This window comes from Botrytis deweyae, assembly GCF_014898535.1.
Source record: "Botrytis deweyae strain B1 chromosome Unknown BDEW_039, whole genome shotgun sequence".
NCBI lineage: Eukaryota > Fungi > Ascomycota > Leotiomycetes > Helotiales > Sclerotiniaceae > Botrytis > Botrytis deweyae.
The window spans coordinates 110,884-137,888 of NW_024066246.1; the positions used below are offsets into that span (position 1 = coordinate 110,884).

General features: G+C 41.3%; 8 protein-coding genes across 8 annotated transcripts; 3 read left to right on the plus strand and 5 right to left on the minus strand.

Annotated features, from left to right (window-relative positions):
• Nucleotides 1–112: 112 nt before the first annotated feature.
• EAE98_010685 (uncharacterized protein) lies at nt 113–1,320 on the minus strand (the record flags this gene model as incomplete). Its single annotated transcript, XM_038958306.1, has 3 exons — nt 113–362; nt 454–1,024; nt 1,245–1,320. 3 exons carry the CDS (start codon nt 1,318–1,320, stop codon nt 113–115), a joined length of 897 nt encoding a protein of 298 aa, XP_038805312.1.
• Nucleotides 1,321–2,426: 1,106 nt separating this feature from the next.
• EAE98_010686 (uncharacterized protein) lies at nt 2,427–4,581 on the minus strand (the record flags this gene model as incomplete). The annotated part of the gene is made up of 3 exons (XM_038958307.1): nt 2,427–3,694; nt 3,743–4,090; nt 4,554–4,581. 3 exons carry the CDS (start codon nt 4,579–4,581, stop codon nt 2,427–2,429), a joined length of 1,644 nt encoding a protein of 547 aa, XP_038805313.1.
• Nucleotides 4,582–8,717: 4,136 nt separating this feature from the next.
• EAE98_010687 (uncharacterized protein) lies at nt 8,718–11,620 on the plus strand (the record flags this gene model as incomplete). The annotated part of the gene is made up of 11 exons (XM_038958308.1): nt 8,718–8,783; nt 8,941–8,953; nt 9,013–9,125; nt 9,181–9,249; nt 9,305–9,424; nt 9,474–9,494; nt 9,548–9,706; nt 9,757–9,816; nt 9,867–9,973; nt 10,074–10,277; nt 10,834–11,620. The coding sequence occupies 11 exons, from the start codon at nt 8,718–8,720 to the stop codon at nt 11,618–11,620; spliced, it is 1,719 nt and encodes a 572-aa protein (XP_038805314.1).
• A 1,408-nt stretch (nt 11,621–13,028) lies between these two features.
• Nucleotides 13,029–14,099, minus strand: EAE98_010688 (uncharacterized protein; the record flags this gene model as incomplete). The annotated part of the gene is made up of 4 exons (XM_038958309.1): nt 13,029–13,220; nt 13,286–13,353; nt 13,399–13,763; nt 13,822–14,099. The coding sequence occupies 4 exons, from the start codon at nt 14,097–14,099 to the stop codon at nt 13,029–13,031; spliced, it is 903 nt and encodes a 300-aa protein (XP_038805315.1).
• A 541-nt stretch (nt 14,100–14,640) lies between these two features.
• Nucleotides 14,641–17,417, plus strand: EAE98_010689 (uncharacterized protein; the record flags this gene model as incomplete). Its single annotated transcript, XM_038958310.1, has 3 exons — nt 14,641–15,359; nt 15,424–15,623; nt 15,685–17,417. Exons 1-3 carry the CDS (start codon nt 15,214–15,216, stop codon nt 17,415–17,417), a joined length of 2,079 nt encoding a protein of 692 aa, XP_038805316.1. The 5' UTR covers nt 14,641–15,213.
• Nucleotides 17,418–21,238: 3,821 nt separating this feature from the next.
• EAE98_010690 (uncharacterized protein) lies at nt 21,239–21,869 on the minus strand (the record flags this gene model as incomplete). Its single annotated transcript, XM_038958311.1, has 3 exons — nt 21,239–21,658; nt 21,719–21,774; nt 21,842–21,869. The coding sequence occupies 3 exons, from the start codon at nt 21,867–21,869 to the stop codon at nt 21,239–21,241; spliced, it is 504 nt and encodes a 167-aa protein (XP_038805317.1).
• Nucleotides 21,870–23,364: 1,495 nt separating this feature from the next.
• On the plus strand, nt 23,365–24,265 carry EAE98_010691 (uncharacterized protein; the record flags this gene model as incomplete). Its single annotated transcript, XM_038958312.1, has 3 exons — nt 23,365–23,969; nt 24,021–24,181; nt 24,231–24,265. 3 exons carry the CDS (start codon nt 23,365–23,367, stop codon nt 24,263–24,265), a joined length of 801 nt encoding a protein of 266 aa, XP_038805318.1.
• Nucleotides 24,266–24,485: 220 nt separating this feature from the next.
• Nucleotides 24,486–26,679, minus strand: EAE98_010692 (uncharacterized protein; the record flags this gene model as incomplete). Its single annotated transcript, XM_038958313.1, has 3 exons — nt 26,483–26,679; nt 24,651–26,430; nt 24,486–24,529 (listed from the first exon to the last, which is right to left on the minus strand). The coding sequence occupies exons 1-3, from the start codon at nt 26,609–26,611 to the stop codon at nt 24,486–24,488; spliced, it is 1,953 nt and encodes a 650-aa protein (XP_038805319.1). The 5' UTR covers nt 26,612–26,679.
• Nucleotides 26,680–27,005: the final 326 nt, after the last annotated feature.

The following is a 27,005-nucleotide window of genomic DNA, read 5'->3' on the forward strand; positions in this document are numbered from 1 at the left end:
CTACCCTCCTACACTCTTCAACCCCCAAGTTTCCATTCCTTCCTTCCCCTCACAAACCGCATTCTCTCCCCCCCTCTTCTCCTCTACCATATCCCTTCAAACCCATCAAACCCTAAGAAATAAAACAAAGCGCTCCCAACATCAAATAAAACACAAATAGAGGAAAAACCGCCAAGCCCACTCGATTCTTCACCACTCCACTTCCTCCCAAGATACTAATTCCCGCCGCCATACTCCACGCCACCAGGACAATGTAGATGGGGATTCGCGGGATGGGATGAAGACCTAGTGCTGAGAGGAGTGCGGCAATTACGAGAGGGAAGAGGGTATAGCCTATGATGCAGACGGATTGGGCAAAGGAACTTGAGGAGAGGGTTAGCTGGTATTCAAGTATGAGGCGTGAGGAAAAGAGAAAGTGACTTAACAAGAAGATAAGAAATAAAGAAAACTCACATATTCCCACCCAACAATTTAATCTGCACCGTCACCACCGCCTCCCCCAACCAAACCATAGCAAAAACCCCACTAAAAACATTACTCATTTGATCTCCCCTCGCCCTAAAACTCAACAACAATGACAACCCCAAACAAAAAACCAACGGGCCCCATAAATCCCAATCTCTCAATCCCTCACTCATCGCATTCCCTTGAGTCAATCCCTCTACATCCGTTACTCTTCCAATCATTCCCCTCAATTCTTCTCTCGCTCCTTGAATCCCATTTTCTCGAAACTGCGAGTATGCGCCGCGCAAACCATGAGAATCAATCATCGAGCCTCCAAAAAGATATTTAGGATATAGCACTTCCCGCATTTTAGACCAGATGGCTGTGAGATCGCGCGAGAGGGTGTCCCAAACCGATTCATCGAGGGTGTTTGTGGGAGCTCGACGATCTTCGCCTGGGATACGGGAGGTGAGATAGTTTTGGGAAGATTGGGTGGAGGATTGCGTTTGTTGGATGTTTCCGGTGAGGGGAGTGCGGGAGGTAGTAGCATTGAGTGGATCGTCGAGATCATCGAGGGTTGCTGGTGGATTGATTAGCATATGTAGATGGATGTGAGAATGGGAAGCTGGGAATCAATGCGGCAGTATATGAAGGAGGGGAGAAATCATAGGAGTATCAATGTGTTTAACCCTCGCTCTCCAGATTTAATATGACATGATCGCAGGCTTTAAACCTTTACACCTTCCCTTCGTTCAATCACAAAGAGAATCTGCAGAGAAACATAAATCAAATGAACATACCATCATCAGGATCAATCAAATCATCCTCCACACGAGGTTGATCATAATGCTGGTAAGGATTTGAAGACGAAGCCATGGTTCCTACTTGGTGATTCCGTCGTGTCGAAGATATATTCGCGCTGACAATGCGATGATATAGTAGAGGCACTGGTACATGCAATTGCGACTCCAAGTACCGAGTAACCTTAACACTTCGAACCAAGTTCTGTGCGAACTAACCGTCCTGTCCTTTCGTGAACTTTAAGAAGTCGTAACCGTGTGCGAATCAACTCGCAGTTCGTAGCGCAAAACAATCTGAATTTCTAAATGTGGATGAACGAGTGTAGATTATTCGCGGATGTTTCGTTACTGACGATAAGGTATCTAGGTTCATGAAGCTATCCAAAATTCCACGGTTTCCTTAAGCTAAACGTGAGCTGCGTATTCTAGACATGGTGCTAAACTATTTATGGTTAGATCTCCCGTTTGACATATACGAGGTCCAAGCTTCTCTATCCATTCCCCAGCTATCCGCAGGAGAAAAAACAGGCGGAATTTGAAAATTTATATTTCTATCAATATCTTTGAATTAAATTACATAAAAAATAATTCACAAATGATTTATAAAAGTACAAAAAGATAAAAAGAAATATTAGCTTTTTTTAAAAAAAAATTAAATAATATTTCGAAATATCATTTTATATGATATAAGAGGGAAAGAATTAAATCGTAAAAGATTTTTTAGAAATGACTGGGTACTACCTGTTTTTTCTCCTGCGAATAGCCCACCTGCAGCCCAGTCCCATCATTTTATAGATATTCAGGATTTTACTATCGTACAAATTCCACAAAATATCCATCCATAAATACTAGATAAGAGACTCATCGCAGCATATAAAAGAGTGTATTGCTATGGCTACTTTTTCCATTAAGTGATATTGGTAAATAAACACCAATTGAATCGTCAAAGAATCATAAACATCCATCCCCTTGCAACATCCATCTGTATCCCCAAAAGAACGTTCAACTACCTAGACAACTCATCATCGCAACACTTGACCAAATTCTCCCTGCAAACTGTGAATTTATCCTTCCTCCTCTCCCACCTATAATCAGATCCCTTTTCTATTCAGCTCTCTCGTTATCCACCCATTTGATACAAGTCTTACTGCTTTACGCAAGCTCGTCTGGTAGGTAAAGATACTAATGATGAGTACCATTACCATTACCATTACCATTATGTCCATTTCCATAACCATTATTTCCCATTCCATTTCCATTTCCATTTCCATTTCCAGGAGCGGAAGTACCAGAATATCCATTATTCTGATGAGCATAACCAGTTGGACCAACCGGTTGATAATCATGCTGAGCATAACCATCCGGTCTCATTTCCCCCAACTTTCTTCTCTTTTCTCTTCTCTCATTTCTTTCCTCTCTAAAAACATGACCAAGTGAATGACCCGTTTCCTTTCTCTTTCCAAGTCTTCGAGCCCAGTCTACCTCTGCTTGATTAACAGGCGGCTCCATTTCAGTGGGTCCGTAAGGATTCCAAACTGGTAATGCTGGAGGCTGGGATTTGGGACCAGGGACGCCGCGTGCGTAAGCTCCAATGTTTCCATTGATACCACAAAGTGCCCAAGCAAATACAGCCACTTCTCGAATGCTCTTGATGGATTCTTCTTTAGATGCACCAGGTTGAAGAGCCGTAGCGTCGGGACCATGAACAAAACGATCATTTGGATCCGGTCGAACAACATGTGGCGCAATCGGATTAACACCCCATGGAGCAATAGCTTGATGATCGATACGAGAAGTAGCAGGAGCTTTGCGAAGAATAACCACCAAACCATCCGAAGTACAAGAAATGACAGCTTCCAATTGAATCGGTTGAAAGACGGGTAAAACCTGACCAGTACTGGGATTAGCAGCAGATCTTTGACGATTGTTTCGTCGAACGACTCCTTCTCTGCCAGGTTGAGAAGTAGTGCGTGTGGCCATTGGAGAAGATGCTGAGTTGGAATTTCTACCAACTGCATCACCTTCATCTTCATCTTCACTTCCACTAATATCACTAGCATCATCAAGAGCTTGATTGAGTTCTTCGATTTCATGAGGATGACGCGGATCCCGACACCAAAAGATGAGGTGAGCTATAGAATCATTTCCTTTGGCACTTTCGATAGCGGCAATGGATTCGGCCAAGCATTGTTGTTGAATGCACTCGTAAAAGCTTTTACCAACAATATATTCCTTACTGATGCCAATAACTTTTTCAATTGCTTCAGTGGAATACATAACTGTCAAGCTTCGAGTGAAACGATTGAGGATCAAAGCAGCTCTTGGTTCGCGTGTAGAAGTTTCCGTAACCGGGTCTCGAAATTTGAAGGAAAGGTTTTCCAACATGTGGTATCTGTGATCCTTTGGAGGAGCAGTGAAACGTTTAACCAAACTCTTAGAAGTTTCCTTCTCTAAATCAATGTTAATAAATGTGAGTTAATAGGGAGAAAAGGTCATACTGATAGCCCCACGAATTCTATCCATGTAATTCTCATGCGGATCTTCGTTATAGTAACTTGTACAAGCAACCAAGACATCATGAACAACCGAAAAAACACATTCACAAGTGACCCACATAGGTTTTCCATCCGGTTCGCTATTCTTATGTGCGATTTTGGCATGATAAATAACAGCAGCTTTTTCCAAGTGAACACCTTGACTTGTAGCTTGACGAGCAAATGGCGTATTGTCGTTGTCCTTATCGAAATATTCGAACCAAGGTTTGCCTACAACATCCTCAGGTTCATACCCAAGAATGTCAGAGATCGACTCTGAAGCGAACAGAATGTTGGCTTGAGGGGTAAGGTCTGATCAAAAGTAAACGTTAGCCTAATTCATGAGGCATTCTTGAATCATTAGGAAAATGGATGACGCTCCGCTGGCCCTCCGGGGGCTACTGCCGTAGGGGCAGACTAGTAGTGAAAATGAAATCTTCGAGCGTAGCGAGCAAAGGGGGTTTGGGGGCTTGCCCCGCATAATGACATCTTTAATCATTCACAAACTTTTCCGGTTATTTTAGAATGAAGAGATGGTTCCCCAGTCCTGCCTTACCCACCCTAGATTCTGGATCTTGCTCCCAAATGATACCAAAAAACAAAGCACTGCCAACAAGAAAACTTTTTCTTATGATTTCCTGATCATCTCCCCCCTCATCATTATCCAAATTAAAATGACCCCTCTTTTCCCCACAAACATTGACTCTTCCATAAGTCATACCACTAAGGACCATCTCCAACATCATTGTTAAATTTAGAGAAAGAATTTACTCACTGTGAATAGTCATAAAAGTAGTCTCCATTTTGAAGAATCTGGCGTTTGTATCTCTAATAAGATGCTCAGTTCTATGGGCAGACGATGTGAATCGAAAGACTCGAAGTTGGCCTTTCAACAAGTGATATGTGTAAAGCGTGATGTGATGAATGGAAAATAAAAATATAGAAAAGGGGGGAACTAGGGAGGTTATATAGAAATGGAGCTAGATGTATGTGGTACTATTTTTGTATGGTGATTGGACATGGTAGTTGCTTTGAACTGAGGCGGTAGAATAGCTAGTCCTTTGAAGGAGATCGTCGATTCAAAAGAACAAAAATAGGCTGGATTGGTTCGAGAAGAGTTGGGAGGTTATGCGTCTGTCATGTGTAATGTCTGAGTGCTATCAACCCCGCGAAGCCATTTGATGGAAATCCCTAATTCCGTTCCCGAAATGCAGTACCACTGACTGTTGCGTACTCCAAACCGACCACTTTCACGGCCACTTTTGAATTGACGAATATAATTGGATGGTTCCGGGTGAACAAGCGAATTGAGGACCTTTCTCCGTATTTGATGATGATGGACCCTAGGGGGTGGTAGTGCCCTGTTCCCAGGATTCAATTGATCGACAGGGTACGAATATGCAGACTTTTTTTTTTCCCAGAAAGGACTGTGTGCGTGTGTGCTAGGTATCTTTGCCGCTATCCCGCTGTCACAAGGGTTGCAGTCTAATGAGGATGTATGTGTGTGTGTATGTATGTATGTATGTGTGTGTGTGTGTATATGTATATATGTATGTATGTGTGTATATATGTATATATATATGTGTATGTATGTATGTATATATGTATATATATATGTATGTATCTTCGGGACTGGGGAATAGAAAATATTCATGAAATGGGAAGAGTTTGAGTGACCCGCCACTGTTACCACTTTCAAGAGTCTCAGGTCAACGTTGTGTTCAGAAGTTCGTTCTTATAAGAGGTTTCTGGGGGGTATAAAAGATGCCATGCCGTGTAGGGCGTTTAGTGTAATAAAGTCGTATGCATGATGAAAAGGATGGAAATGGATGGAATGAGTAGGACGTTTTGCTTTTTTTGTTTCAAAGTTTGATGAATGCCACCCAGTCGATAGATGGGTAGTCGGTCGTGATAGAATTGTGTTTTGGACGATGATGTTTCTCGTGTTAGTTGTAAGTTGTAACGAGTAAAAGCTTAGGAATTTCTTGTTTCTTGTTTCTGGTATAGGGAAAAACTCCCCAACGCTAAAAGCGGCGGCTACTACAAGACATCATTTTAGTGTTTCTTAGTATTTTTAGTATGTAAACTTACAGAACTCCCTGTGTCGAATCCCTCGGTGAGGTGATTTCTGAAGATATAATTGGTTTCTTTCGATTTTCAGGGTCGATGATGTTCCAAGGGGTGGTTGAGTCGAAGTTTGGATATACAGAGGCAAAATCTTACTTACTTACTAGCCATGAATGTTTTATTGATATCTACCCTTCCCTTGTTCCCTTGCCCATTTGATAACTTCAGCTCGATTGTGAAGAGTGTCTATACTCTTTCCGTGGACTCATTACCATATTTGACATCTACTATTCTTGCGAAAAACAAATATCGGTTGATTACTGATCTAGATAGATATTCTAGACCATGTTACTCCATATACTTCTTACTGCGATTCAGGGCTTCAGCCTCGAAAAGTGCTTGGTTCTTACTAGGCTTGAGAGGATTAATACTATCTACAAGGTACTGGGGATTTAATATATCTATTGGTTATCTATTGGCTATCTATTGGTTAAATTGACCCAAGAAATTTGAGAAATGTCTGCAGGATCCCCGTTGGAAAGGGTTGTCTTTGGGAAAGTCAATTCATTCTCTTTGGCTCTCCACACATGGCAAAAGCCATACGTTTCTCAGCTCCGTCTCTGCCTCATTTGTATCATCCAAGCACACCGGCTCGAGACCGGATAATCCATTCTTTCCCCGTGTGATCACTTGTTGCATGATTAATGCATTCTCCAAGATATCAGGATGGAATATATTAAGGGGAGCTGGCGAGGGAGACTAAGTACATGACAAGACAGCTTACGGGAACCATCAAGTAGCACCCGCCTATGCAATGACACCTATCACTAAGAGAATGATGGGCATGAAATCGAGAGGATTTGGTATACGGTCTACGGTAAGTTGTATGTATGCACACTCAGTTGCGGGATAAGGGATATGGAAAATCGGATATATTCGGGAGTCACAGAAAGGATGAGAGTAGATACGATACATAGGTAGGTAGGTAGGTATAGGTACAGACGAGCACAAGTCAGACAAGAACCGTAAGGTAAGATCCCTACTACCTGCGTACACACTGAAATAGGAAAACTTCGAATCAACTTCTTTTTGCCTCCCTTCTCTTTCCTTCCTTTCGTGTTCGTATTATGGAATTGCTTGTCACCAGGGATGATATCATGAAGGCAAAATGTCTTGGAGGATTCTAGATTTGACGAATACCTAGGTATGTAACGTTATAAGCGGTAGTTTTGACAAAAGCAATACTGAATCAGGACCGGTAAAGTAGTCACTCCGCAAGCTTAGATAGTCATGATGGAGGGCTTTGGTGAAACACTTCAGCGGCTTGCGTCAGGTAAGAGTTTGAACATGATGAACGATAGGAATGGGGAGATGGATAGCTAGGTTGTAGGTTGTAGGTAGTAGATAGTAAATAAGTAGCAGATGGTAAATATAGATGAATGAATAAATAAATAAATGAATAGATAGATAGATGTATAGATAGATAGATGAATAAATAGATACCTGGTAGGTAGATAGTTTTATTGTTTCTTCAATGAAAATGAAGCCAAAAGAAGATTCCACCTAATACGTACCTAGTACGTATGTATCTAGTAGTTGTAATCGATGATTGGATAATTCCTTAAACCCATTTTTGTTTCTATAATTATTCTATTATGATTACCAACCTAGGTATATAATATATCATCAATTATACCCAAGATATGTTGTAACTTGTTGCTTGTCTATATCACTTGTATTATACTTATTACCCATGACACTAACCCAAAAGGAATTCTCCCCAAAACTTCTACCCTTCCCGCCGCCTCAACCACTACCGCTACCACCACCACGACCACGACCACGACCAACAACAAGAACTCCACCAAAACTCTCCGAATCATTGAACCCTTCAATTCCCTTACTCACGAGTCACTACCTACCGACTTAAGTTAATCCACACGTTATCTGAATACCCAGATACCCCCACGATAATCATAATAGAAGAAAGATCAAAGATAAGAAAGATCTTTCGGAACTTGAATCCATATGGCATGAATGATAATCAAGTCTTGAAAGCAAAGACGCGATAACTTTAATCTTGACATTCAATCAAAATCCACCACATATTGAAGAGAGGTAAGCAAAGAAGCAAAGTCAATGCTGATATCCAGAGAAAACAATCTTCCGCCGCACTATGCCTTGAATTGATATTTCATTATCAAAGCATTGAATACCCACCTACCTGCTTACTTACCAGACAAACCTCTTCCGTAAATTCGGTAGGTTGAGAGGTTATCAAAAGTTACACAATCAATGTGTGTACAAACAAGCCTCATTGTCCTTTTCTTTTGGTCTTTTTCTTGAACCGAATGAATGATAACGGGCTGGAATGATTACGCCTTTGGAACATTCGAACCCGTCTGTATTCTGAAAGCATTGGCTGGTTTGGTGAAACGAAACACCAGCAAACACCAACCACCAAACACAAAATAACAAACATCCATCTCCATAATCACGTGGACTAATAATTTTCACTACTCCAGATTCAACTCAAATCTCGATGAAAACTCTCATCAATCCCGTTCTCGGAATCCATTACTGCAAGTCGGTGAGAACAAGTTCTGGGCCGGGATATTGATTGACAGCAAGTGCATCCGTTGGATCTCATCTCGGGTTCCATTCCTATACTCAAAGCAGACATCGGTCCGTATTTTGAATTGAGTACTACAGAATCGAGATCAAGAATACTTTTGTAGTATCAACTCCGAGAGTTGGAGCCCGCCGACATTGCGTCCTGCAACGCCTATCACATATCAACCCGCATTGAACTCCATTCAAAATCTCCTGACAGCCAATCAAGTAACCATTTACTCTAACTCAATCTGCAATCATGAGCTGGAAACATGGACATGGTGAATGGGAATTGCCGAAATTAAAAGAGGCTCATCAATTTACGGTAAGTTCGTACATCTCCAAATATGCAACTACGGGTGTTTCTGAAAGCATGTCGGTGAGAATTTGATATGCTTCCACCAACTTTTTCTTTAATGCACAGCAAGGAAGATTCCTGAGTGGAAGAAACCCAACATCTAACTGCATATATCATTCTTTAGAATCTTCCTACCGGTATGTGATTACCCGTTTCGGTATCCCCTCATACCTAATCATGGCCTGACAAGTTTTAGAAACACGTAAAAATGCTCCAACAATCGAAAAGAATGAATTTTGGACAGTCAAATTTTATCCCTACACTAAACCTGGTGTCGATCCCATCTATGCTGTGGTAGGTGGGAGACATGTAAGTTTTACCTCTCCCTTCACTCATCACATCTACATTACTAAATCAAACATAGATTTTGATATGTAGACCTCCTACTGATAAGAAAGGAATCGAGGTTGTACGATTAATTATCGACGAGGAGGTAAGCAGTTGATTTGAATAACCATTATGGTTGATCATTGATACGAGATCCTTAGCCAGATACAGAGCATTACGCATGTTGTTGGACAAAAGATTTAGCGAAGCCTCTCCTTTGTGTAGCAGGACTCAATGCCAAAATCAAGATTTGGGATGTACTTTCGGGCAAACTTATTAGGGTGAGTGACATTGGAATGTCTTCGTGTACCAGATACTAATTATTATTAGGTACTTGTAGGACATGGAGGAGTATGATTACCAAGTCATCGTAATGTAGAATTGTAAAGACTGATCAGTGACAGGCAATCAATGAATTGATAATCTCGCCAACTGATCCTCACATATTAGCATCTTGTTCCAAAGATACTACAATTCGAATCTGGAGTTTGGATCAAAACAACGAGGAACATCCTTGTGCGGCGATATTATCAGGTGGCCATAGAACAACCATTTTAACAATTGTACGTCTACATCATTCATAAAATCATCTCAGACCACTAACTAACAAAAGGCTTTTCATCGTTCTGGTCGATATTTATTATCCGGAGGCGAAGATTACATGATATGTCTTGTTAGTATTCATATTCTGGAGAGAAAACAAGGATTTCTAACATCATGTAGTGGACATTACCTATCTTTCCAGATGAAAATACTGCAACAAATAAAGCAACAGAAATTCAATTTCCACATTTCTCGACATCTGAAATTCACACTAGTGCAGTCGATTGGTAGTTCCTCATGTCTCCATCATCACCACATTCAATTCCTCTCTGCCCCTTCCTTACCTCAGGCCACAAATGAAATCTTTACTGACACTCTCCTCCCAAGCGTTCAATTCCACGATGATTCTATTCTCTCTCGGTCAGCATGTGAGGACTGTATAGTACTTTGGGAAATCACAGGATTTGATTCTGAAGGCCGACCTCCAAGTCAAGATGAAGCACCAACTCAACATGAGGCTGCTAATGGAAGTGCAACTCTGACATGTTTTACGGATCCGACAAAGAACGATCCTTATGTTAGATTGATTGAGTATGTATTATTTTTCCCTTCTTTTTGTTTCTTGTATTTTTGTGTTTCCCTTCCGATAGAAGACTTGTGACCTTGTTTCAATCCGGTTGTATCCATTCAATGCATGATGAGCAGAAGTAATCTCCCTTTCCACTCCGATCTCAATTTGAGATGGTAATAGTAGAAAATTTATGCTGCTGGTCTTTTTCTTGGTATATTATGGGGGCAAGCCCCCAAACCCCCTCAGCTCGCTACGCTCGAAGTCTTGAGTATAAAAGCTATGTTGGTCGTTGAAAGATTCCCCGACGCGTATGGCGTAGTATACATCCTTGGATCGTCCCTCTTGAGTTCTCCAGCAGGTAGTATATTATTCTAGTGTTCGGATGAACACGAATTTTTATCACCGAAAAGAACATTTTCTCTTTGAATAGTCTGCCTCCACGGCAGTGGCCCCCGGAGGGCCAGCGGAGCGTCATCCAAGGGAATACATGCTCTCTTCAATTTACATCGTTCCATTTTTATCTTTATTCCCACACTCATAATTCAATTTCACCAATCCTTAGCTAATTTCAACCAGATTTTCCACTCCAGGAACAGAAACTGCTTGGATTCGCTTCTCGCTTTTTGAAGGCATTCCACTTTCAAATCAATCTTCATCCATCGTTCCCGATCAAAACTTGGATTCAAACACTGGCCTTCCTCAAATATCTCATTCTATACTCGCAATCCCTGCTCTCGGATCCAAAGTTTACTTCTGGGATCTCAATCGTCTAGTCGCTTATAACGAATATTTACGCTCTTTACCTCCACACTTTACCTCTAAGCATGAATCTGAATCACAAGGACCTTCCTCTTCATCAAATTCGGGCCTAACATCTGGTCAGCAAACACCCAATTCCGAAGAACAACCCCAAAGTAAAATGAAACGTCCCGCATTCTTAACCCCTTTCCGTACCAGAGGCAAAAGAGGAGGAGCTTTCAAAAGCGTCACAGACAGAGTACGAGATGCAAGTCCCGCAAGCTCCACCACCACCGCAACAAGTGGCTCGGGCCCATCTTCACATTCCAATCTTGTCTCTCATCCTCCTCTCAACGGATTGAAATTGGAAAGCGAAGCCGGAGGCGGCATCGTTGTGGAAAAAATCCCCACGACGAGAATGGATATTAAATTGTGGAATCACAAATATGATATTCGTCAAGCGTATCCGTTGAAGCGGTTGCTGCCTCATAAGGTTGAGACGGTCCCCGGCTGGAGTTTTATGGGCAGAGGTTGTGCTTGGAGTAGAGGGGGGGAGTGGTGTGTGGTTGCTGGGGGGGAGGGGGTCGTGGGGGTATTGGGGAGGTGGGCTGCGGGGGAGAAGTGAGAGGGATGGGTTTGGGGTGGCGTGGGGTGGCGTGGGGAGGGGAATTGGGTTCGGATGGGGTGGGATAGGATGGGATGGGGGTGGAGTGGGGTGGGGAATTAAATTTCTAGATTTATGAATACAGATTTGATTTCTTATTTTACTTTATTTTGCCTTATTTTGTTTTGTTTTGTGTGGATGTTTTAGTTCTTTAGATTTATATCGTATACTAGAATTTAATATCTGGAATCTGAATGAAAACAATTTTCAGGGATATTAATATAACATGGTGAGGTCTTGGATCCCCGGGGCTATAGTTGTAATTATTTGTAATATCTTGATTATAGGAGATAATTGATAATAAATAATAAATAATAAATAATAAATAACAAATAATAAATAATAAATAATAAATAATAAATAATAAAATAATAAATAATAATAATAAATAATAAATAATAATAATAAATAATAAATAATAATAATAAATAATAAATAATAATAATAAATAATAAATAATAAATAATAACTAATAAAATAAATAATAAATAAAATAAAAAAAAAATCATAATAACATAATAAATAATACATAATAAATAATAAATAATAATAATAATTAATAAATAATAATAATAAACTAATAAATAATAAATAATAATAATAATAATCTAATAAATAATAAAATATAAATATAAATAATAAATTAATAATAAAATCCCGAGATTTTATGTTGAGTTAGTGAGTAGTGAGTGGTAAGTGCAGGTGTGGAGAAGAGATGAGATGAAATGAAATGAAATGTTGGGCGGTAGATAGATAGATAGGTAAATAGGTAATAGGTAGATAGATAAATAAATAGAAGATAGATATATATTTAGATTTATTTAGACTTGGTGAATGACTGAATAATTTGGAATACCTAGGTCTTATGATAAATGACTGATTTAGAATGATGCCTGATTTGGACTGAATGTCATAATAATAATAAATAAATAATAGAAACAATAGAAATCTCAGAAAATTTCAGAATATTTCATAGATAGGTAGGTATGTATAGAGAAGAAAAGACTTAAAATAGGAAATGAGAAATGGGAAATGGGAAATGGGAAATGAGAAATGAGAAATGGGAAATGGGAAATGGGAAATGGGAAATGGGAAATGGGAAATGGGAAATGGGAAATGGGAAATGAGAAATGAGAAATGGGAAATGGGAAATGGGAAATGGGGGGTATTATTGATATTGATATTGATATGATATTGATATTACTAAATAGTTTATTCATTATATTCCGAAAGAAAAAAAATTAAAAAATTTGAAGGTCTTCGGATGATTTTATATTGGATTTCGAAATTGTTTTATTTAACAGAGGGATTTATGGTACGGTACGCCTATACTCCGATTATATACATATACGAGATGATTTTTGATTTTCTATGCTCCTCCGGTTTGAGGAGCGAGGATTACGGGATAATTGAGTTCGAGGGATGCTTTGGGGTTACCGTTCAACGGGACGAAATCGACGATGAGCGAATCTTTCACGGCGAAGACGGAGTCGTTTTGAAGGTATTCGTCTTGTGAGTTGAAGATTTGGGTGGTGAGAGGTTTGTAGTTTTCGTGTTGGACCTGTCGATTGTATGTTTGTTAGTTGAGTGCACATGGTAATTTTCAGGGTGGGAGCGGGAACTTGCTATTAAATGGATGTGGGCTGGTCGGAATGGATGGCGGTCTAATAATTGGAGGATTTTACCGGCGGGACCTGGATCTGATTAGCTTGACCTCTTCAAAAGGGTATATGACATACCGTCAAATGGAACGGGATATGGGGTTGGCTTCAAGCAATAAAATCCATAATGTCCATTCTCGTCAGTCTTGAACTTTCCTCTCAGGTTATGTTCCGCTTGTTCGTCATCTTGTTGTTCATATAATCCATTTGTTGATGCTTGCCATGCATCTACAGTAGCGCCAACTATAGGCTTCTTGGTCTTATGATCTGTGACTGTTCCATGCATATATACTATCTCACCATCCTCAACTGGCGTTTGAATAATGGAAGATTCGTTTTCCAAGACGGGAGCATCGTGTCGGAAGAATGGCCCAAGAATCGCACTTGCGGTGGGAGCATCAACTGCATCTGCAGCTTTTTTGAATGTGATTTCGTCCACGAGTCTGTAGAGTTGACGTGTTAGAGATACAGAGCAATACTTCTGGGAGAAGGAACGCATACGATTCTAAGCCAATGACGTCGCAAACTAATTGTCCCTCGTTTCTCTTATGGTCGCTCATCTTTCCGGCTTCGTTCAGAAGCTCAACTCCCAGCATCCATTCATCAACTGTCAGTTCTACTTCTCGCGCAAAGTCGTGAACGTGTTTGATGAGACAACTCATAACTTCTCTCATACGAGGACTGGTCTTGGGTCCCATTGCCTCAATGACATTGTGTGTGAAGTTGGGATCGAATTTGTGCGAGGCAGTGCCATTGGTATTTGCTGTTGCGTTGGCCATTTTGGATATATGGATAGGTATGAGTGAGAGTAAGAGAAAGAAGAAATGATAGCAATATATCGATCAATTCATGAAGTCAAGAGTTGGACGACGTTGAAATATATATCCGTCGGAAGGGTACTGCACTTCCGACGGATCATAGCGGCTTGGGATCAATGGTCCACGAAAGGCACACCTTCTCGGTCCACATAACGCCAAAGATTTCTAATGGCTTACAATTGATGAGACAATCAGACCTACATGTTACGGTTGTGAAGTCTTGGACCCCGCAACACCCCACAGTATGAATGGATTTTCGGTGTCGACGGAAGGAATGAGTAGATGAAGCTTGGGATCTGGTGGATCTGAAGGGGAACTTAGGTAAGGTAGACTGGTGGGGTCCGGAGATAAATGATGAGAACCAATCGGAAGCGTGGGATTTGCGAGCCAACTAGGAAGGGCGTTCTTGGAAATCTCGTTACCTCCCCGATGATGAAACCCCCGCAATGATTCATGTACCGGTGGTGAGCTTTGACAGACAGACGCTTCAATTCCAATTCCGCAATCCGCACTATCCACGATATGGAGAGGAGAGTTACAATCAATCGGTGTCAAATGTCAAAACGACATGCAAGATTTATATCAATGGCTCTGTCTTCCCTGGTTTCGATCGTCTGAAAGTCTCAACGCGATACAAATCATTCTTCCAAGCCCTGGGTGGGACAATAGGTAATTGAAAACAGAGAGACCAAGATTATACACACACACACACACCTGTCTGCGCAATTGCAATGTCACTTCCTTCTCTGGCCAGTAACGACTTCCCTTTCAAATACAAGTAAGCCGTGGCTTTATTGTCATCTGCATCACCAGGATTGCAAAGAATACTACCCTTCGTACGCCATTTGTGATGCTCACATGTAACCCCGCATCAAGCTGGAGTTGAAAGAACAGCTTCAAGTTCAACTATCAAGGCCATTCCATAAACCATTATTTACTTGTCTTTCTAATACTTCAGTTGACCAAACCTTTAAGCTCCTTTGCGATATATCTTCACTATACTTCCATATTTTCTACCTGTGAGACTTTCTGAATCGGAGGCGATCAAGAAAGATCTACGCGGGTATACAAGAAAATGGACTTGACTCGGGAAACCTTCTCGAAAGTGGATGTTCTCATAATTGGAGCTGGACCCGCTGGTCTTATGGCAGCAACATGGATGGCTCGTTGTGGAATTAATGCTCGAATCATTGACAAGAGAGGCACCAAGATCTTTACCGGGTATGGATTATCGAAGAGTCCTCAGATTCAACAAATCCATGGACTAACATGAGTTGTGTTCCAGTCAAGCTGATGGACTCCAATGCCGTACCTTGGAAATTCTTGATTCGTTTGGCTTTGCAGATAGAGTATGGAAGGAGAGCAATCATATGCTTGAGATTTGTCTCTGGAATCCAGACTCTGAAGGAAGGTTGAGAAGGTCGGATAGAATACCAGATACTATTCCTGGAATTAGTCGGTTTCAACAGGTTGTTTTGCATCAAGGTACGTACAATGGACGATTTCATGGCAGCAGCAAGTCAACTAATATAGATGTCTCTTCAAGGTCGCATAGAGCAATTCTTTCTCGATTCTCTCGAAGAACATAGTAACATCAAAGTTGAACGTGGGATATTTCCATACACGCTAGCATTTGACGAAACAAAAGCGGAAGATTTAAATGAATATCCTATTGAAGTCGTTGTACAACATCTTACCGATGATCAAATTAACCCCAGGCAGAGTCAAGCAACAAGAGATGGAGCAGCAACTTCCGATGGTCTCTTCCGAAGTAACATAGCTGCTGATGATGATACCGATGAAGTTTTGAGTGACGCACATGAAAATGAACTAACCGTGATAAATGAGACAGTCCAGGCAAAATATCTAATAGGATGTGATGGTGCACATTCTTGGACACGAAGACAATTAGGAATTCAACTCGAAGGTGAACAGACCGATTTCATTTGGGGTGTACTTGATATTATTCCCATCACAAACTTTCCAGATATTCGAATGAGATGTGCGATTCATTCTTCGAAGTCGGGTAGTATGATGGTTATTCCAAGAGAAAACAAACTCGTCAGACTCTACATACAGATGACTACAACAGAAATTGGATCAAAGATTGAGCGATGGTCCATCAATCCCAAAATGATTTTGGATTCTGCTCAAAAAATAATGGCACCTTACAAACTAGATTACGAAACCTGTGATTGGTGGACAGCTTATCAAATTGGCCAGCGAGTTGCCTCGAATTTTTCTCAATACGATCGTATCTTCCTGGCTGGTGATGCAGTACACACCCATTCACCTAAAGCTGGACAAGGGATGAATGTTAGTATGCAGGATACATATAACTTGGGATGGAAAATCGCTGCCGTTCTCAATGGAACTGCTAATCGATCAATCTTGAGAACGTACGAATCTGAGCGCCGCGCCGTTGCTCAAGAACTGATCACCTTTGACCATAAATTTTCTCGATTATTTTCCGGCCGACCAGCAAAAGATATTATGGATGAAGAGGGTATTAGTATGGAAGAGTTCAAAAATGCTTTCGAAAAGGGGAATTTATTTGCTAGTGGTGTATCAGTCAATTACGGCGCTAGTATCATTGTTGCCAAAGAAGATGATGCTGCAGCACAAGGTTATGAGATCGGAGTTGCCTCGAACATTAATACTAGAGTTGTAGGAAAACAACACTTGGCCACTAATATCAAGATCGGAATGCGAATGCCCAGTTTCAAAGTCCTCAATCAATCAGATGCGAGACCTTGGCATTTTCAAGAACTCTTAAAAAGTGATGGACGTTGGAGAATTGTAGTTTTCGCCGGAGATATATCAAACGGGAATCAAATGTTTCGAATCAAAACTCTTAGTGAGGGATTAAAAACTCTCGCGGCGAAATATACATTAGGAACCAAAAGAACTGACTCGGCAATCGAAATTCTGATGATCCATAGCACACCGCGAATAAATATCGAACTTCTAGATCTTCCGGAGATCCTCCATCCTTGGAGTACAAGGGATGGTTATGATTATAACAAGGTCTATGTGGATGATCTTTCGTATCATGAAGGGTATGGGAAGGCGTATGAGGGGTTTGGAGTGGATAAGAAGAGGGGTTGTATGGTGTTGGTGAGACCGGATCAGTATGTTAGTTGGATTGGGGAGTTGGAGGATGGAGGTGAGGTTGAGAGGTTTTTGGAGGGGTTTATGGTGGGAAATATGGAGGGGGGTGGGGAGGGGATGGGATGGTTCACAAAGTTGAGAGAGGATTGGGAAATGAATGTAATTTGATGGGTGAGGGTGAGGGTGAGGGTGTTGGGGCTGGGATGTAGTGGTTTGTGGGGTATGGGTTGTGAGTTATGGGAGAGTTGGCATTCAATGAGTATGTATATCTATCTTATAACTTATCAGGTAAAAAGAGAAATAGAAGAAAGTTTCGAGATCAACAAATTATCTTTGGGAGGCAGAATGCATATAAACGTTTTGTGCGAAGAGTGCTAAACGTATGCCAGGAATTCAATTTCAAGGCGGGAGATCAAAGAGGAAGTCAAGATTTAAAAAGGGGGGGGGAGAAGGCAGAAGATCTATAATAAAATGAATTAGATGTCCCGAGAGTATTAGTCGAAAATCGAAAAATCGAAAATAGCAAGCTCACTGCGGTTTAAGATGTGTAACAAAAAGAATGGGAGTGGCGTGTGGATTAATAGGAAAGAGGAGTGAGGGAGCAGAGGGTGCAGAAATGTTTTGTTGCGTATCTGTGAATTTTGGGGGTGGGAAAGGGAATTTGGGTGTGGGAATTTGGGTGTGGGAATTTGGGTGTGGGAATTTGGGTATGGGAATTTGGGTGTGGGAATGGCTGGAATCAGCTTGGGTTTCTGCGAAAGTGGTGGGGAGGGGGAAAGAAAGGGAAAGGGGAAAGGGGGAGAGGGAGAGGGAGAGGGAGAGGGAGAGAAAGGGAAAGGGGAGAGGGAGAGAGGGAGAGAGGGAGAGAGGGAGAGAGGGAGGGTGTCGCTGGCTTTTGGCAGGATGTCGATGAAAATAGCCTGGGTCTCGCTGAATTTGGCGACGAATAGGAGAGAGAGGGCGGATCTCGTTGGAATTGATTTAGAAAACTTTGAATTCACCCTGTGTATAACGATTTCCGGCCGAGTCTCACTAAAAGCAATCTGTACATAATTGAAAGTAGTAGAAAAAATATTGAAAAAAAGGATTTCTTCGAAACAGTGGATTTCTGCTTGGAATAGGTATGGATCTCACTGAAAGTAACGGGAAGAGGGATTCTTAGAAACCGCGGAGATCTTGTTGAAATCAACCTGTGTGTGGCTTTTCTTGGCTGTGCCTTATTGAAAATACTTTGGATCTCACCAAAACTAGGGAGAAAAAGGGGAGAGAGGGTAGATATCTGAAAATAATAGAACCCTTGTTGAAATCAACCTGTGTGTGGCTGTTTCCCGCCTGGGGCCCGTTGGAATAGGCCTGGACTGGGCATCGCTGTTTTGATAGGGTTGTAGGGGGGATTTTCATTTTGATGTTGATGATGGTGATGGTGATGAGTGCTAGCTCGATGAGTGCTAGTTTGATGAGTGTCAAGAATACTAGAGGACCTCGAGAGGTAGTGCAGTAATTTATGGATTTGCGGATTTGAATGGAAGAGTTGGAGAAGAGGATGGAGTATCATTGTTAGTTTTATGGGGAGGGAGAGAGAGATGGTGTCGTGGCATGGGTATTGATTATACTGGGCAAGACTTCTAAATACTTTTATTATCGATGAGTCGTTTTGTTGTTGTTGATATCATTGTTGTCGTTGCTGTTTTCGTTGAAACTCGATCATCACAAATGGTAATTTGACCTGCGAGCTAGAACTCATCGAATGTAAATTGAGTGAACATTTCCAAATCTGCTAATCAGCGGCATCTCCGACTGAAGGAACCACATGTACATCTTTCCATTTTCATTGTTGCCTTGTTTATGAATTCTTGTCTCGAGAAGGAGGAGGAGGGGTGGTTTATATACTCATGATTGTTTTTCTGTATTCTATCTTTGGCTCACGAGTGAATTCCTGTCTTTTTTCTTATCATCTATCCACTTCTTGACGCTGGAACTCTTGAGTATATGGATGAGGAAAGTGCTATGTGATTCAGGGAAACATCTAGGTAGTAAATATGACATAGTGGAAGTAAAAGAAGGGATGGGTAAGCTAGAGTATTTCAGATTCACTCGCTCATCTATGATCTCCCCGGCATTCACCTACCAGAATCCCCCACTAGAATCTCACACGAACAGCATTTAAAGACTGAGACTCGGAACAAAAAAGCGCAACAATTTCCTGCAAAGATCCCAAATGTATGGCGAGGAATGTCTCGATTCTTGAGACTCTTGAAATAAGACGAAGATTGCTATTTGTGATAGGTGTAAAGTAGATTGGGGGATGATAAATGATAGATGATGGAGAGGATATAATAATAATGTAAATGATATAAATAATATTGATAATGTATTTTTATCAAAAGTACATCAAGATTATCCATATAACCGCCGTTGTCAAATCTTACCAATTCATAGGCATTCACACCAGCTATTATGCTACACAATCATACAATCACAAAATCCCCAAAAACCCGCTCGATTTCTATATCTCCGAGGGAGGATAGATGACCCAGCTTTACATCGCTCCGCTGGACTCTTCTTGACTTATTTCAACGGTTTTGCATTTGGTCTAAAGAGAAGAAACTCGAATAGTAGATGAGCGGGGGTTTATATACTCCCCCACGGTTTTTCTCTTCTCGCTTCCTGCATTGTGTTCCCCTTTTCCTCCTGTTAAGTATGAAGAAGAAGCTGGATATTGTATTGAAGATTGCAAAGAAAATTGAGATGTAAAATACATTTCTCACGGCTCATGAATCACGACTCGCTGATATACAATAGATTAAAAATCTTTTCTCACCTACTCTAATCCTACACAGCGGATATATTTATGAGTGTATGGATTTGGTTCGGAAGAAATATTTTCCTGTTGATAGGTAGACAGGTAGATAGGGACATTCCTACCGTTAAAATCCATCGTATATTCCAACCCTTCAATTCTTCCAATACATCGTAAAACCATAATAGTATCCCATATTCCATATCCTATACATCACTCTCCGCAATACAAAAACATTCAGTCCTCAACCCTGAATCCTCAATCCTTAACCTTAACATCAACATTCACTCCATGATAAATCTCTCTGTGATACATTTAAATACTCTGAAATCTTAGATATTACATCATTATTATCTCACTCTTTCATTCTTCTCGAGATATGAAGTTTCGAGCTCGAGAGATTCTCGGAAAGGATTTGAAAGTTTGGTTGAAGTTTTTGTGTGGTTTGATGGGATGAGATGGGTCATGTATAATGGGATCAGAATGATATGATGTAATATGGTCTGACATAGTCTAATAAGATATTAGAAAATGAGATGAGATAAAACTTGAGATAGATTTAATATCGATAATTCGAATCATGAATCTTACATTGATAGGATACAACACGGAATAATCCAGCAGCAGACAGGACATCACAGGTAATAAATTCGAGTTTCTGATATAGGAAGCTTAAGAACGGAGGTTTTAAAGTTTATGTTTTTGGAGAGTTTTGAGTCTGTTGATGTGATGAAATTTGGAGGTGGGAAGGTTCGTAGAAAGGTTTGGGGGGAAGAGGATGGATGAATCGATGAGAGGTATGATATTGTGATTCGAGTATATGCGACGATGAGATGTGCAATAGATTAATTAAAAGAAATAAGGCTTTGGATGGTTCGTACAGGATCATTATTAAAAGCAGAAAAATCATTACAGAGAAAATTCGTTTACTCCTTTGCTTGATAGCTCTTCAACATCGATGTGCAATTAAAAACTAGGTTGAGCACCCAGGCCAACGATGGATAAACTCAGAACAGAACAACAACTTTGTCATCTAAAAAAGGAAATAACTTCTCACTGAAACATTGAATAATCATAGAATAATATGTAAATTGACCTCAACAACACCAAAAAGCTATCATCCCTGAAGACTCCAAAGCGACCTTTCATACCCCAGACACCTAACCTAACTAGATATCACTTTTCCCATTTACTTTTTATAACTTCCCTTGAAAACCCTCAAGAAATCATTCTCTCCATCACCCTCATTCCATCTCACAAGTGGTTTCAGCCCCGCGAATTTCCAAACCCCATTAACCTTTCTATAATAATGCTCATTGGTGGCATGACTATGACCCTTCAATTTGATCTCCTTCAAATCCGCATCTTTATATACTTGATGACCAGCTCTCAATTGATGATGGCCAATAACATAATCGTCTGAGATTTTTTCCCAGCGGGTAGCACCGAGAAGATGTTGGGTCTTGACGCAAGGATCGCCGAGGAAATCGTCATCGGTTACCATGGCCATAAATTGGGAGGCAGGCATGGCTTCCCAGCGGGCTTTGCCAATGGTGGTGTAGTCTACGAGGAGCTCGGGTGCGATGATGGATTCGAGTCTTTTCCAGTCCTGTGGGAGTGTTAGGAGATGTGGGGGATTAGGTGGGAGGGAAGTTTGGGGTTGGGTTACCTTTGCATCGTAGCTGTCACCCCAATCGAAGACTAATGCTGTGAGATCGAGGTAATCTATATCTTATTAGCATTATTCCTTATCATCAATTCATTGTCCGAAGACAAAGTAGAACGTGCTTACCCTCGAATGAAATTCGGCCTTGAGCCATATTGATTGAGGATATGTTGTTTGTGTAAGTAGAAATCGATGTAAATATGAGGACGAGTATGAATAGAATGTCAAAAGAAAAATCAAAAGAACAACGACGACTTGCACATCATATATGTACACTGCTAGAGCTAACGATCCAAGCATGAGCTATCTTGAGCTTGAGCTTCGCGCCGCTTCGATTCCTCGCGGCCTCGCTCTTTGGTGAAATTCCTGAGCCCGAGTCCGGCTGCTTGTACAACCTCCGGGACGAATATGCACGCCATGACCCTCGGGTACCTTTTTTCTAATAGTTACAGTCAACATTATCCTAGTGATAGTGTGGTAGAATGCTGTCAATACCGAATCTTGTTCGGACTTCCTCCAGTTTTTGGACGGATCTGAAACAACGAAAGCGAACTGTAGAGGAATTTGTTGTTTCTCATCGCATCGCAACAATGGTTGGAGCTCCGTAAGCCAAGGCTGAGATGGTGATGATGAAGTTGATGACGATGAGATTAGTCCGGACTTTACTGGGATCGTGTTACTGCATGTTGTTTTCTGGCTGCATCTCGCAATCGCTCTTGATCTTGTTTCATGGTGACTGGCTACTGTTCTGCTGTTAGATCTGTCAAACTGAATCATGAAGTTATCAATGTCGATCCAAAGACATGGGTTCAGGTGGGGAGTGACCTCAATGTGGGGGTGTCTCAACCCTAAAGATCGTAGTCAATAGCCTAGCCAAAGCGGCCCTCACTCAATGCATGTAATAGTATCGCCCAACAACTTTGACAATTTCTCGTATTAATTGGGAAATATTTCCCGTTCACCAAACCTAATGGGATTTAGATCAGATGATTAAAAACCTGAAAGTAGAATAGAACTTCTCGAGGAAGAAAGCATCAAGTCTTCATTAGTTATATGATTGGTAAATGATCAGACCTTCAGCTTGCAAAGCCTTCGCTTACCTGGCTATCCTAGTGAGTGAGCGGACTACACTTGATCCTACTCCCAAAATCCGTGCATTGCCGTGCGGAGAATTGTTGAAACATATTATCAACAATTGTCATAGATATAAATTGGGGAATTTGTATATTGTAGAGTTATGATTGTTTGGAGTTCGCGAGTTATTGGGCCCTGCCTGTTGTTGATACCATATCGGGTAATAGTGATGATCTGTAATTCGTACTTTTCTTATTCTCATCAGCGATTCATCGCATCGGAATTGCATGGGTGTCAGTATACACAAGAATTTCAAACTGCACGAGCACTGCCTATGGATGGAATGGAAGCCTCTAAAGCCTCGCCGCGTTCTTATGTACGCCCGAAGACCGAGAGGTCCGAGGAGCTGTCGTGGCCGGGTTTGTCCAGTGATATAAGATGTTCATTGCCCATTCCAATATACAACTTCATTTCTCGTTCCACGCTTTATATTGCTGTATAATCTTTCTTGCACCTGTTGTACTTTCATATCGTATACCCATTCTTACGTTACGTTAGATATCTATAAAAACATAATGTCTGCATCACCAGCACCATTCAAGACCCTTGAGGGAAAGGTCGCCCTCGTAACAGGCTCCGGTCGTGGAATTGGTCGAGGTATCGCTCTTGAGCTCGCTGCCCGTGGTGCAAGCGTTGTTATCAATTACGCCAACTCTGCTGGACCAGCTGAAAAGGTTGTCAAGGAAATTGAGGCACTCGGTAGCAAGGGATTTGCTATCAAAGCCGATGTCTCCAAGGTCCCAGAAGTCAGACGTTTGTTCGAGGAGGCTAAGGCACATTTCGGTAAGCTCAATATTGTTATGAGCAATTCGGGTACCGAAATATTCAAGGAGGAGGAAGATGTTACCGAAGAGGATTACGACAGAGTTTTCGGCCTTAACACCAGAGCTCAATTCTTTGTCGCTCAACAAGCTCTTATCCACCTCGAGGAATACGGAAGAATTGTTTTGATGTCTTCTATCGCTGCCAATATGTCTGGTGTACCAAACCATGCTTTGTACGCTGGAAGTAAGGCGGCCGTCGAAGGTTTCGTTAGATCTTTCGCCAAGGACTGTGGTAAAAAGAAGATCACATGCAACGGTATTGCTCCCGGTGGAATCAAAACCGATATGTACGAGCAGTAAGTTCTTCCAAAGCCTCATACCAAGGAATAACGCTAACATAAAAATAGAAATGCATGGCATTACGTTCCAGGTGGATTTGAGGGCATGGATGTAGATATCATTGATAAGGGACTTGCTTCCGTATGCTCACTTGGACGTGTCGGTGTTCCACAAGATATCGGAAGAGTTGTATCATTCTTGGCAGGCCCTGAATCTGAATGGGTCAATGGTAAGGTCTATTATGAACAACAATTATTCGTGTGACTAACATTATGTAGGACAAATTCTTCAGCTCAATGGTGGTGGAAAGTAAAGTAGTAATATCGTGTGGATCTGAAGTCGATGGAGTCATGTATCATGAATTGTTGGTTCTTTGCAGGAGTATCTCGTCCGGTTATAGACGATAAAATTCTAGGGACATATAGAACGTACGAAAAATATAATAACATCGCTAAATATTATCCTGGTCCTTTAAATGATGATTGATGCAGTTCTTGTATTTCCGTGTGTGAGAGTAACTTAAATGAAATGATTTAGCCATATATGCATTCCAGATTCATTTCTGACATCACATCCACTACACACAACATGAGTTAGTAAAAACTTCAACGGTGAGTAAACTACATAACACCAAGTCAAATCTAAAAGGTATAAGGGTGAAGTTGTCACAATCTTTGTGAAAAAATGAGGTAACGTACTCCAGAATACTTCTTGTCCAATATCGGCCCTTGCCCAAGTCTCTTCTATCAGTATTAACGCTTTCGTCATGGGCTTCGCAGGTAAAGATAGTTTGAACTCTTGAAAACGAGTAATAATGAACCGACGAGCTGCCGCAATATCCACTTCAAAATTAGTGATGCTACTGGAAATTGCTGCACTACTCAAGGTGGAACCATGTCTGTAACCAGGTCCCTCGAATTGGTTTGCTCCGAAAGGTGTATCGATAGAAAATGCGTTCATTGATGCTGTAGAGAATTTAAGCTCACTTGCAGCAACGATCATGACAATAGGCTGAAGACATCGAGTACCAGATGTTGACGGTATTTTCTCGAGAAGAGATGTTACATGTAACGCAAGCGATATCAAAAATTCTTCAACAGAATGCGAAACTGGCAAGGATAGTATCTCTTGAGAGTCAGGCTGTCGATTTAAGTAGATTGAAGGAAATACACGATATATCTCCAGGAGAGCTGCACATCGATATGCTTCCGCTAGCAAGATGTACTGGCTAACGGGTGTATTCTCGTCACCGGCATCGACAAGTTCGGTTTCGGTTGGTAAATTTACTGCCAGTAGTTTTTCTTCCAAATGCCGTGCCCTGTGAGTCCACTCAACGCTAGCAAAGACAGTTGGTGGGAGAGGTATGGAATTGAAATCAAAGAAGGGTTCACCGAGAGCAATGTTTGGAATTGTATTGAATGTTGACTTTCGATAAGATCGAATCAACCTTCCGACTTGAGCGAATAACCGCTGAATCTTCGGCGCTACTCCAGTCCAGGGATGAGGAAATATTTGGTGGTCTGTACTTGGAGCGGTGGCACTTTCTACTAGCATACTGTCCTCCTCTAGCATGGCGATATTTTCTTCATCTTCAACAAATCCAGCCAACAGATCCCAGTACAAAATACATTGCTGGAAAAACTCATTTTGTCGGCGCATTTTGTGATCTGGGTTCGCGCCTTGTCGTGATAGGCGTTGCTTGTACAATCTCTTGGCTGTCTTCAGATGTGCTAGACCTAAATCTCGAGGATTGTGCCATGCTGTAGTTTGACCAACCAAAAGCACAGTCAAGAGAGTCTTGTCGATATTATCACGAGATTCAACCCCAGCACGATTCGATTGATATAAGCACTTAAATGTCTCTCGTTGCATTTGTGCTCCGACAACGGACATGCGTGGGAAGTCATATGAAAGATAAGCAGCGGCCATGCTCTGAATAGCGTAGTATATCGGTGCTGAGTCGTCCCAGAGTTGGCCGACGGTAGACCGAAAAGGATTAAAAATACCGTCAAACGAGGAGAATATTACACAAATATACCCGAAATAATATTCCACGAGCATGGTTGGGAGATGAACGAGAAACTCAGGTACAGTCGAGTTACTCAGTTGATACCGAATGGCGGAAAGACTGTCAGTGAAATTTGGAGTGGATAGTCTCCTAACCGTAGTCTCAGGGCTCTGTACAGATCCATTTTGGCTTCCTTCGCAAGATTTGGCATGATCAGTAATTTCTGCATCATCTTCTTTCGTATTGGATTCCGTCACTCCTCTGCCGGGCATTTGATCCACGGAAGATTTCAAACCGAGCTCCAACTGTCTCTTCAGAGCTTTCGCTGAAGATGGTAGTGGTCTATCATTATTCTCAACAAGAATCTTCTCATGCTTCGTCGACCAAACTAGTCGTTGTGAAGCATAGCAACACTCTGCTTTTCTTTTGACGCATTGAAGGCAATGCGGCTTCTTCTCATCACATTTCAACTACCTCCATGTCATTACTCGAGTTATTATGTTCCTGACAAGCGAGTCTTACACGTTTGGTCTTGCATCTTTGACAACCCTGTCTAGACTTCGGGGCTCGACGAGCGTTGGTTACATTTACCTGACCTACATTTGAAGACGACAGAGTGCTTGAAACTTCTGAAGTGGAAGGGATATCCATCGCGGTACGTGATAATATTGTTGGGGAATAGTTGAAACTCGATTGGCATTAACCAACGCTCTGCCTAAGTATGGTCAATAGCAAAATGGATTTGAATATCAAGAAAATGTAAACAAATCATTGAGGAGGAACATGATTCAGAGTGGGGAAAGTCTGCCAAGGCGCACGTGATTGCACTAAATTGCCTATTCCTGTTGCTCGAATCATGTTACTTTTTCAGAGGATCAATCAGTTTGAGTTTGAAAACTCCAAGGATGTCATGGAATTTAACTTCATCATTCCCAATATCGTAATACTTGCGTATCTTGCTACATGAATCACCAATATGCCTCAAATTATGATTCGAATTTCATCTTCTTACTTCCAGATATCTTGGCGTTCCTCCAATGTGTTT